The sequence below is a fragment of the Pelobates fuscus genome, chromosome 11, assembly GCF_036172605.1.
Source record: "Pelobates fuscus isolate aPelFus1 chromosome 11, aPelFus1.pri, whole genome shotgun sequence".
Classification (NCBI taxonomy): domain Eukaryota; kingdom Metazoa; phylum Chordata; class Amphibia; order Anura; family Pelobatidae; genus Pelobates; species Pelobates fuscus.
The window spans coordinates 50719133-50731844 of NC_086327.1; the positions used below are offsets into that span (position 1 = coordinate 50719133).

The 12712-nt window shown below is 38.7% G+C and overlaps 1 protein-coding gene across 1 annotated transcript in view; it reads left to right on the top strand.

Moving 5' to 3' along the window:
- The first annotated feature begins 10115 nt into the window (after positions 1–10115).
- PRKCG (protein kinase C gamma) overlaps positions 10116–12712 on the top strand; it is a 447474-nt gene continuing 444877 nt past the window's right edge. Inside the window, exon 1 of the mRNA XM_063436266.1 lies at positions 10116–10578. Coding sequence (XP_063292336.1) covers positions 10409–10578 — 170 coding nt within the window. The 5' untranslated portion in view covers positions 10116–10408. The remainder of the gene's footprint in view (positions 10579–12712) is intronic.

Consider the following 12712-nt stretch of genomic DNA (forward strand, 5'->3'; position numbering starts at 1 on the left):
CTCGAGGTACAGCTGTAGGGATGTGACTGGCGAACTCAAACTGCTTGTAATATTAGCAGGAATGCTCATGCCTATCGACCCTTGCAGTACATTTGGTGAAGACTTCCCTAACACTGATGCAAGACATATGACTCTGTTCTTAAAGCTTAAAACAAACAATAGTTGACGAGCAGATGACTGACGAGACTGCTCATCACAACTGTAGCCAGCATTGGGTCATTGAGGATATAAAGTTCACCACCCTTCCACAGTTCTTGTAAACCTACATGCCACACGCTGCCTAGTCGCATTCCTGATGTTGATATTACTGATGGAAAGCAATTTGAACCGAGACCCTGCACAGCCTTGTTATTGATGAGTCGAGCGAGCCTCCATGTTATTCTAATTGTCCTTGATTTATACACTTTTTATTTATTTTTTCTTTGCACTTCCCTGTAAGATCTATATTCTCGGTAAAAAATCTATGAAACCTTTGATTTATTAAAAAAAAAAAAAGTAGCATGTTTTCTTGGCCCAGTTATGCACTAATAATGTTTTCTTTCTGGAGCCAAAACTCTTTCTTTATTTTCAGGAATTGTCTTAGTCACATTCTCTGGGCCAGAGTGATCGCTTTTCCTGGAGCAAGTAGTTTGCTTTCAAGCCAACCCAAGTCAAGCCCAGTTACATGTTCTGGAGCCAAATACCAAATAATTAGGCTTCAGATGGCCAGATTGTATACTTTACAGTTATTAGTGGTGCCCTTCCAAACACTGTTACAATGGCAAATCCCAGCCTGACTTGTCACAAATACTTGAGCAGTTTCTACAGGTCACACTTTGACAAATCAGCAGGCATAATTTGTTCCCACTTCTCTGTATGTCATTGTGAAGTTGAATAATGGCTTCTCTGCATTGGCCTCTTTCCTAATAGGTTCATGGCTGTTGACTGTCCCCATTCCCAGCTAGTTTAGCAAAAAGTGAATACACACATATTCAGGGATATAATGGAAGAACACACAGACATAAATAATGCTAGTGTTCAGAATGGGAACAGGTTATCTCCATCTGCTCCAGCAGCACAGACAGCTTCAGTTTTAGCTCTTTAATATGCTTTAAAACAAGAACCCAAAATTGAACTCTATATTAAAGGTGGACTCTAATGATTAATTTACGAAGAGGCAAAATTATAAAAAAAATGTATGTGAATTAGCTGCCTCTTGATGAAAGTTTACCTGAAATTCTGTGTGTTTGAGATCTTTGCTGAGAGCAATTTCGTTATGTGTTCCTTCCACCATAATTCAAGTGTACTTGTACTTATTATATACTATATATTGTCTTTTAAATGACTGATAGTCCAGTCCATTCTAACACTCCATACCTACACATAATACATAGGCCTGGATTAAATGTTTAACAACAATATACAGGTAGCACCAAGACAAATACTCCAAACACAATAGTATATAATAATAAGAGAAATAAAAGCAATAAGAACAATAAAAAACACACAGGTTATAAAACTTGAAAGAATAAAAATTACCAAATGGTATGGCACAGTCTCGAATGTGGCAATAGATCTTCTAGTCCTGGTATGGGACTTTTTTGTAGCTTTGTTTAATAGCAGTATATGAAAAGGAAGCAAAAAGAGAGGCAAATCAATAGTGCAATATGGTAATACGTATTAGGACAAACTAAACTTAGAAAATATGTCAACTCACATATGGTAGAGCTATAACCAGCTCTAGGTAAAACAGCATGCAGTGGTATGCAATCCCCACTTGCAGGATATCCCTCTGGTTTTGGTACACAGTAGAATGATAGTAAATCACAACTGGATAACGATGAGGTAGATTGTATGGAATGACAAAAAAACAGGCAGTAGTGCTTTCTATATAGATAGGTAAGTATAATAAGGTAATCCAATGTTGTTGGATAAGTTTTCCAAATTATTTCAGATTTTTTATAAACTTTTAAATCTAATATTATTGAATATATTTTAATGTTGTATTTTTCTACATTTTATATATAATATATATTTTTTTGAAATTTCAATATTTTTTTTTAAGTTTATTTAAAAAGATTAAATAATTTGGAAAGCTTATCCAACAATATTAAATCTAACACACAAAAAAGGTGGAAATAAATCACACCTAATGGGGGCGCTAATCGCAAGGAATAAAAGGTACCCTTGTAAGGAATAGTGAAGCAATAAAACTCTATATACAATAGAGTAATCTCTTAGAAAAAATTAGCTTTATTCTGCATCACAGTGCAGTAAAACCATGTAAAAAAACATAAAAACAAGATATAATAATCTCCAATATACAAATAATACACAGTGAACAGTCCTATTATGAGACCTGGGAAAAAAAGGCCCTGCATAAACCACTATATAACCAGAGTGAAGTGTAAGATAGACTGAGCAGCTCCTGGTCGCGACCTCCAGGGCTGAAATATACTTGCAACTCGGTCAGTGGTAATGATGTTAAGGTCTCTGGACGTCGGCTGGATGATAGATGTGGCTCAACGCGTTTCGTCCCGCTGTATTCGGGACTTCCTCAGGAGCTGTGGATGGCCTCTGTTCTTTCCGGGACAGCTCCTGAGGAAGTCCCGAATACAGCGGGACGAAACGCGTTGAGCCACATCTATCATCCAGCCGACGTCCAGAGACCTTAACATCATTACCACTGACCGAGTTGCAAGTATATTTCAGCCCTGGAGGTCGCGACCAGGAGCTGCTCAGTCTATCTTACACTTCACTCTGGTTATATAGTGGTTTATGCAGGGCCTTTTTTTTCCCAGGTCTCATAATAGGACTGTTCACTGTGTATTATTTGTATATTGGAGATTATTATATCTTGTTTTTATGTTTTTTTACATGGTTTTACTGCACTGTGATGCAGAATAAAGCTAATTTTTTCTAAGAGATTACTCTATTGTATATAGAGTTTTATTGCTTCACTATTCCTTACAAGGGTACCTTTTATTCCTTGCGATTAGCGCCCCCATTAGGTGTGATTTATTTCCACCTTTTTTGTGTGTATATTTTGTCTTCACAGGCTTTTGGAGTGTGCCTGTAGGGAGGCAGCTTTTCGTTCAAGGTAGCTCCTTGTGTTTGGTTTTATCCTTTCTTTTGTTAATATTAAATCTAAGTCTAAGGAAGAATAAAAGGTTTAAAAAAAATAAGGATTGCTATTTAGTAGCTGTGCCCCCAAAGAAACCTGCATGCATTTAATTATAAACTATTTCATTTTTCATTGGGAGCATATAACAAAAGAGGCTGCAAAAGCTTTGGACATCTTGCCTGCAGTCTTTGCAAGCCCTACCTTTATTCTCCTGCACAGACTGGCTATCCACACACAGATTTTCCAATGCAACTCAATGAGAAGTCTTTGCAAGGTACTCTGGGGAATTTCCTGCCTCTTGAGTTTAGCTCTTGGTTAATTTATAAAATGCCAATTTCTTTTGAAATCTGCACTTTTTGTAAAATGAAAAACAAAGGACACACTCTTCACAACTAAAGCAGTCCAGCATGCTAAAGTGCTTTAAGAGTCTGGTGTGTTCCTTTTAATAAATGTCTAATTTTCATCAATTGAATTATTGGGCTCATGCTACATTTGGGGAAAAAAGCAGTACCTAGTTGTAGTTTTATCCCAATTATAGTATACAATTTTCAAAAGAAGACATGTTGAGCTATTAAATGTAGGGCATTTACAGCCTTTTCATTTGGCTTTGTTTTATTAGCAAATCCTGTTGAATTTCATTTGATTTTAAAATGTTTATACCAATACTGTATAAAGAAAGTTAATGGTCATAGCTCAAGCACCTCAAAGGTGCATCCTGCTTTTTCTTCCATGCAAATATACCACATATTCTATTTACAGGTTTATGGGGAACTAATGGGATCAAATAACAGACATGCACTAATATTGTCAGGCCACTTTGTTGTTTTCCAGACATGCTCTCTGGTAAAATGACACTATCTGTGTCACTATATGAACATCGACAAACTTTGCTGTTACTATGAAAACCCTTATGCTAATTAACCCTTGCTAATCCTAATCATATATAACATTAGGCCTATTTAAAGGATTACTATAGTGTCAGGAAAACAAAGCGGTTTTCCTGACACTATGGTGCCCTGAGGGTGTCCCCACTCTCAGGATCCCCCTCCCGTGGTTAAAACCCCTTCAGCAGCTTACCCTATTCCAGTGCCGGGCTGGTGACCTCTCCTCCCACTCCGACGTCATCTCCGCCATCCGACGTCAGTGGAGCCGGATGCGCATGCGCGGCAAGTGCTGCGCGCGCATTCAAAGTGTCCATATGGACGCTCTGCGCAATGGAATGCGAAATTTGCATCCAGCGTCGCAGATGCACCTCTAGTGTCTGTCAGGAAGACAGCCACTAGAGGCTGGATTAACTCCGAATGTAAACATAGCAGTTTCTCTATGTTTATATCTGATGGGTTAAAACCTGAGGGATCTGGCACCCAGACCACTTCATTGAGCTAAAGTAGTCTGGGTGACTATAGTGTCCCTTTAACCCTAATTCTGTCTGACCTTAACCCCAGCAAAAACTAATCCTACTTTGTACACTGTTCAGTAGTTTGGCCCACATGCTGATTAATCACTGTAAGTGACTAGGAAAAAAATATTTATTTATAAAATATTTTACCAGGAAATTTACATTGATATTTATCTCGTTTTCAAGTGTGTCCTGGACATATATGATATGACACATTTTGTTAATGCTTGTCGTCCACAGTAACTGGCTCCCAATTGGTTTTCAGTTATTATTACTGGGAACCCTTTGCTGAGACAGTACAGTAATATGTCACTGACAGCTGATCCTGACATTCACTGCAGCAGTAGCTGGGTGTCAGTTTGCAGTCATGGCCTAGAATTGCTGAGACTGACTGTCACAGTGATTCTGTGCTGTGTAAATGAAAGTTGATAAGGCTTTCAGTAATACCATGGTACATGCTTCAATGACAGTGATCACAATATGCTCTATAAAAAATAGGTGTTCCCGCAATGGCGAGATGGAGATTGCTGTTCTGGTGGTTTGCAAGATCTAACAATTGTTGTGACCAGTTTTTAAATAGCACTTTTGACAGATGATGTATAGTGAACATTGTTTGTCACCAAGTACATAAGTGATGATGTAGATGATGAACATGGTAAAGTGGTTGTCACTGAGGGATTAAAACCCATTTGTATACATGGCTTGCTTTGTAGGTTTCATAACTGCTGATTGTTATTGCACATTTTCTGCAGTCCGTGTCTATAATTATTCCCATGTTCTTCTCATGTATTGTTTTCTGTAACTCTGTACCATTTTGGGTATAGTTGCTTGATCATTCCATATCCAAAGTGCATACATTTGTATTTATCTACATTAAATCTCATCTGACGGTTTATTGCCCACCCCCTAATTTACTAAAATTTCTCTATAAAGAAGTAATATACTGCTCATACTGTGTTACATTATCTAGTTTTGTGTCGTCTTACAAACACTGGTACGTGATGTTTAATGCCCAAAGTAAGATAGTTGATAATGATAATACTATCAAAATATTTGACCAGGTAAAGTCTTCTTTTGCAGGCCTAAATCAGCCTTTAAGTGTGTGAAGCTGTTTGTAGTACTACAATTTCGGCTGTAAACAAGGCTAGTTATCTTGTAGTAAATGTTAGAAATCTGCCTTGGCGGATTGTGTAAGAGCATTCTCTTCAAGGAGAGTTGACCCCAGTTCTCTGATGGTAGATACTGGATCAGCCAAAATTGTGGGTTACTCCTCTGATGTCACTGAATCTATCTCTCCCATCAGGAGCATTTTACACCTTTGGGCTCTCAGGAGACAGTCTCCAATATCCTGGGACACATATGACCCTCTATATTTGAATTTCTTCACTACATGCTAAGAGATACTGGAAGTAAGTAATTTTGATAATGTTGGTAAAAAGAAGCAGAATATTTTCTATGAAAGCCAAAGGCAAACAGAGCTCTGCAGAAACATGACTGCGCTTCAGGAGCATACCTAGGTTACTTAGCACCAGGAGTGAAACTGTATGTTGCCCACCTGGAATTGTAATTTTTTTTGTGTTGTTCAGGACTATTCTTCACCCGTCTGTATCTTGTGATCCTCCTTGAGTGTTATTCTTAATCATTTCTTATTCCCGTGTGTAACAGAGCTCCGTGTACTCCGACCGAGTACCCTCCATTGATGGACGCTTCCTAGCTTGCGCCGAGGACCACAAGCACCGCACCGGACACCACAGCCACCGCAGACTCCACAACCGCCGAAGCTTAACTGGAGCCTCGCCGTCTTCCTTCCACCCTGGGTCGGCTTCTGTCCTCCAGGACCGTGTGGGGAAGACCTCTCCTCCAGAAGAGCGTATCCGGAACCAGCTCTTAAAAGAGCTAAGTGATTAAAGCTCAGGGGAATATGCAGAGCATAGCAATCCCCAGTGTGATATAGCAGTTCCCTCCAATAACGAGACAAGGCTACGTATTGAGGGTCAGAAGAGGTCTGAGGTGCTGGCACACCCAGCCTGGTTTTTATTACGGTTGTGCACATACAGAACACATCCAGGGGGAGGCATAAAATAACCAATCAAATAACAGTACAACCCACACATCCCCTCCCCTCAGATAAGCAGTTAACATAATTATTACAGACAGTAAAAATACAGTTTTTACACATACACTGTAACTTTAAAACCATACATTCAATAAAAATTACATATTTAAACTCAGCATACATCAAACATAAACACTTCCAAAAATCATACAAATCCCTCCAGCGGATCAAAAGTTAAGTGGAAGTCCTTTATGACCGACCGCAAGCACAATTTCCTGCCCAAAACAGTTCCATAGATTTGGGCTGTGCGGTCGGTCAATTTCAAGGGACTTAGTCTCTGGAGCTGCAAGTTCAGTATGGAAGAAGGTAAGGGTCAGTGGTGTTCGTGCAGTTGCGCATCCGATTTTAGTTCCACAGAATCTTTAGCATACACCGCTGACCGCGTTCGAATGAACAAAGATGGCCGCCGCCACGTGTTCGACTGTCGAATTGGCGACCACCCAGCGGTCGGCAATTAGACTGCAGTAACCTCACAGCCTGGGAGGTAAATTGCCTGCACACTTCCACTTCTGGGTGGTCCGCCTGTGTGGTACTTGGTTCAGTAAGCCCTATTTACTGAACCAAGAGGGAGAAAGCCAGGGACAAGTTATTTTACAGGTCTGGGGACATAGTCTTAAAGAGGCATGGTTCACCAAAGTCACAATATGTCCCCAGACAGTTCTTAAAGGGCCATACACACCCAATAAAAGTTAATAAGTTTTCAGGGGCACAATCTTCCAGGGGCCATAGTCATGAGGAAGGAGGCTGGCAAACAGGCTTCTCCAATGCCCAGTGATAAATGGCAGTTTATCATTTAAAGGGCCAGTTACAAATAGCAATTTGTAACACCGTGTGTGCCTCTTCACTTCCCTTTACCACATGGGTTCTCTTAACTGCATCACCCTTTTGTTTATCCTACCCCCTTTTTTGCATATCTAACCCCCACGTTATGTGTCTTGCCTCCCTTTTAACCTTCTTTTGCGTCTTTACCCCCCTTCTTGTATCTTACTACCCCTTTTGCCCATTTGTTTCTCTTAATCGATACATTGTTGCAATTGGTCTAAGTGTTCATCTGGGTGGCCGCAATTCCTTTGGACGACCACGAGGTGGCGGCTATCTTGTTCACATGGACCTAAACCGCGAATAGACTTCAGGGGGACTTAGTCGCGAATGCCCTTGAACTATTTTCGGCATGAAAACTTCGCGGTTCCCAGTCGGTTCCCCAGCGGCACTTAGTCGCGATTCTATGGAACTAATTTTGGCTATGGGACCATGCCTGCGGTCGGTAAAATCTATGACTTCCATAAAATTTCTGAACCCCTGAACTGATCTGGGTGATTTTTGGATATGTTGGTTACCCAGATCAGGGCTATCAGGGGATGTAACTTTATGGGGATTTTATGTGTTTTTAGGTATTTTGGGTGTTTTGTAAAAATTGAGTTTAGTATAGTGCTTGACTCAATGATCTCCTAAGTAAAGGGGAAGGCTTATTGTATTGTATGTTATTATTGGTTTGTAAGTTTGTGTCCCTATCCCCAACAAGGTCCATGTGGGCATAACCCTTGCATGGGGACTGTCATAAAAGGTCAGTGTGGCTACCATTAAACCATTCCTGCTTAATCCTCAACACGTAGCCTTGTCTTGTGATTGTATACAGCTATACCACTAGCTCTTGTAAGAGCTTCACAGCTATACTCTCTTGGAGGAGAGGCCTTCCCACTGAGTCCCTGGATCCAGGAGTTTGGTCCAGGGTGGGAAGGGACGGTGAGACCCCAACCAAGGTGAGGCGGTTCCTGGGGTCTACGGTGCTTATGTTGTCATGTGCGGTGTTTATGGTCCTCAGCGTCAGCTAGGAAGCATCGATTGGCAGAGGTACCCAGTCGGGGTCCCAGGTGCTCCATCACACTCCCAAACCCCATATTGTTTTATCCCCTCTTTTATGTCTCCATTACCCCCTGTTACCTCTCTCTTTTGTGTCTCATAACTCCTGTTGTCTCTTGTCTCTCCTCTTAACTCCCCTCTTATGCCACTTAAACCCCCTTTTAGGTCTGTTTAATTCCCTTTTATCCCCCTTTTTTATGTTGCTTTGCACCACAGTAGAATAATTGCTTCATCTACCCCCATTCCAACTCCCCAATCCAGCAGGCTGGGCATGAGGGAGTTGCGGAAAGGATGCTCACAGCTTGCCAAGAACAGCTTTCTCTGACTGAGCAAAGCATCAAGCAGTTTTTCTAACATGGTCTGTTTGTAAAGCTACACAGAATGACCATCGGAAGTTTGGAACTCTGTACAGCCCCACTTGTCACCCAGGGTGGACAACACTCTTAGTTTGTTTTTGTACATGTATTATTTAAGACATTATCTGAAGGTTTTTTTTTAAATCTATCTATGACCTACTATGCATAGAAGATATAAGATCCTAAAGATCCCTACAATTTTGACCCACCCCATTCTTCACATAGAGATGGTGATGGTCATTCAAGGTTCTGTAGCCATTGTCTAGCCCTTGACCCCCATGACAGCAGTATAAGGACACCCTAAGGTTAATCCTGCTCTGCTGCCGTAATTTCTTGTTTCAAACATATCTGTCCATTACAGCCTCCATTTCATGCCTCTTGACCATTTCAAACATTTACTGCCACTTCTACTTAATTTTGCTTCTTAATTTCCTCTTACACACCTAGCCACACATACAGCTATTGCAGCTCAGTTGGTACTCTCATCAATCTGTGCAATGTTAAATTCCTTTGTATCAAATTCACAATCCTTTGTGGCCATTTTCAGCTTCTTCCAGCTACTACTCTGACCCCTGATCTCCCTTGTTGCCAATCTCAGCTTCCCTCAGCAGCTCTGTGCCCATTCCAGGCAAGTATTGCAGTTGTTTTGGTTGTCATAGCAAGAGTCGGATATTGATATTGCATAGAAAGGAATGGCTACAATTGCCATGGCAACAATGGTGTACCACAGGTCTTTTTGTTGCACTGATAGAATGATTAATTGGACAAAAAAAAAATATATATATATATATATAAAGCAAATGGAAATTGCAGAATGCTTGCATTTTAAAATTTCATGTTAGTATAAACATGTTTTGTATACTACAAATGTTCTTAACAAGCCAATGTGAGACAATGCAGGTGCCTTTCCCATTCTATATATAAAATCAATTATACAGTAATTTTTAATCAGTTAATAGGATCAAATAAAGCACTACAACAGTAACTTAAAATAACAAAAAGCAAAAAAAAAAACAACTATGATCTGATCATTCTTTTGCTGAATGTCACAACAGTAAGTTATTTGTGTTGTATTGCTTTGAAGTACAACGTAACATTTTGGTACTATTCTAAAAGGGTTAAAACTATATATACATGCACCAACTCACTCCCAAGTTGCCACACTCACACACCAGCTTGTGTGCATTATGACATCTAAGTATATCCCTTTAAAGAGAACTCCTCCTGCTTTGCTATATTATACTGAGAAAAAAAGTCCCTCCTTTTGAGGGATATGTTCAAGAGCTGCCCTTTTCTATCTCTCACGCAAGATAACAGCATCCAGTCTGTCTCTCTCCCTCTCACCCTCTCGCATTGTTCCAGCTGCCCTACAGTCATTACCAGGATCTGCTCCTCACACTGTGCAGCTATTAGCATCTCTCTGATCTGTCTCTAACCCTGATCTGCACTCCCAGACTCTACTTATCTTCCCTACATATTTGCCAGGTATTTTCCAGATTTATTCCATTCCTATTGATACTGTTGTATCTGGATTCAGAAAGCAGACAGTTGATTCTAGTAACGATCTGGACAAGATGGCTCAGGTGTGTACGGGATCAGATGTGGAACAGCCTTTTGTGAAACCTCTCTTTTGTCGAAAGGGAGCTCTCAGGCAAAAACTGGTACATGAGGTCAAGAGTCACAAGTTCACTGCCAGATTCTTCAAGCAGCCTACCTTTTGCAGCCACTGTACTGACTTCATTTGGTAAGTGTTTAACTTTTTGTATCCCTGGTCATGATGATCTCTTTTCATTCCTACAAAGCAACAGATGGTTTCAGATGTGACTGTCCATTGTACTGTGTGATTGACAGCTCTGGAGGTGTTCCACTAATCTTAGGTATTAAAATTAATTTCCACCAGAAGCTTATACACTCAAAGGATGCTTGCATTAATAAGTAAAACTAGAATATATTTGAAAAAGCTGGAAGAGCAGTCAGAAACCAAGTAATCTCTTAATTTAAAATACCTAAAATATATCAGCTGCTGTAAACCCCCCCTAAATCTGTCAATTTTGTGGGTTTTTTTTCTTTCTTTTTTTAAAATACCAATTTGCAAATGTGAAGTTTTATCTTAAGAATTGAAATCTCTGTTGAAATGTTCTCTATTAGCTAAGTCTTTTACAATGATGCTCTGGATGCTGGAATGTTGGTTGCCTTGGTGATCTTAATTATTAAAATGATACCTGGGGACCGTTGCATTTTTGGTACTCAAGTTTCATCGCATCTCATACTATTTAGAAAGCATAAATACCCTTCGTGGTGACTGTAAAACACAGGAATGTGATAATGGAGGAGTGAAGGTCTCATCTGTGTCTTGTTTCACATTACAATTGAAAATAGAAAGACGGTTGTGTGATTATGCAATCTTATGATGGCCTCATGTAAAGAAAACATTATTAACATTGTTATTAATTATTATTATTATTATTATTAATGGTATCTTAACATATTTATGACAAAAACAAAAGACAGACTGTGGAATGTTAAGGGTTGTTTCAGACACCTGTAGCAAGTATGGTAATGTACTAATAATATAATAACCCTTACATGGCAATGGACTTAGGCAAATGTCATGGTATCCTGAGATAAATGGCATGGCCATTAAGGGGTTAATTTTTTACAAGAGGTATTTTATTATATCATTGTACATTTATGCTATCACACAGCTTTCTTGCCCTTTAAACACTCAAAATAAATTATTATTACAGGAGTAATCTGAATGTGCCTTTCCTGGTTAAATACTTTGTTATTATTATTATTATTATTATTATTATTATTATTATTATTATTATTATTATTATTATTACCAATATACCAAATCTAATTTCAATATAATAGTAAAATAATGTTTGATTAGCAAATAAACAATATTCAAATAGAGTATGAATATACCAGAAGATTATTTGCAGAAAAAAAAAAGAAAACATATGTGAGCTGAAATCCTTTTAGCTACCAGTAGGGCAGAACCTACTAATATTATGCCAATATTTTATGTTCATATTGCAGGCAATGCCCAGTTGTATACAAGAATGTTAGACTCATCAGAAAATATTAAAATTATTAATCAGCGGTTTAAGTTTAATATTGTGGATTCCCTTGGTGCTGGTTATCTAAAAGAAATCTCAAAAATGGTTTGAAATTTGAAATGACCATCTAGTAGATTGTTTATCAATTATTTCACCTGATGTGACCATGGGATCTTGTATCTGATCATTTAAAACCATTGATTATCCTTTGTTGGATTTATCACTAGGATGCCAGTGGTATAAAGAATACAAAAACAGTTAATTCAACAAATTATGATTCAGGTATAAGTGATAGTTATATATACTGTCTGGTTAAATTTGCACCATTTTTTAAATTTAATTTTTTTTTTTGACTAGACAGTATCTGTAATACATTTAATATTTTACTTTGTGTCAATAATGTTAACACCACTTTTAACTTAAAGATTTTTAAAGAAGGCTGACATTGTTTGCATTACTAAGAAACATTAGTTGCCGAATCTCGTTATTTGTTTACAATTTCCTTTTTGGGTAGCCATTTTACAGAAAACAAAACCCACAGATATTTATATGTTACACAAAAGAATGCTAGAATTTGAGGACCAGATGGCAGACTCAATTCCCTTTGGTAATACCATGTGTAGGTGTTTTTAGATAACTGTTGCCCCCTGGGTTGTTTTTACAGTAAATAAAAGAAAGGAATTGAGCTGCTCAGTGGTTATAAACAATTACACTGTATTTCTCAATTATGGTGTTGGAATTAGAAACTCAAGCAATCTATTGAAATACAAATTACAATTAGTATGTTTACTCACTTTCAATGGAGCTAAATGG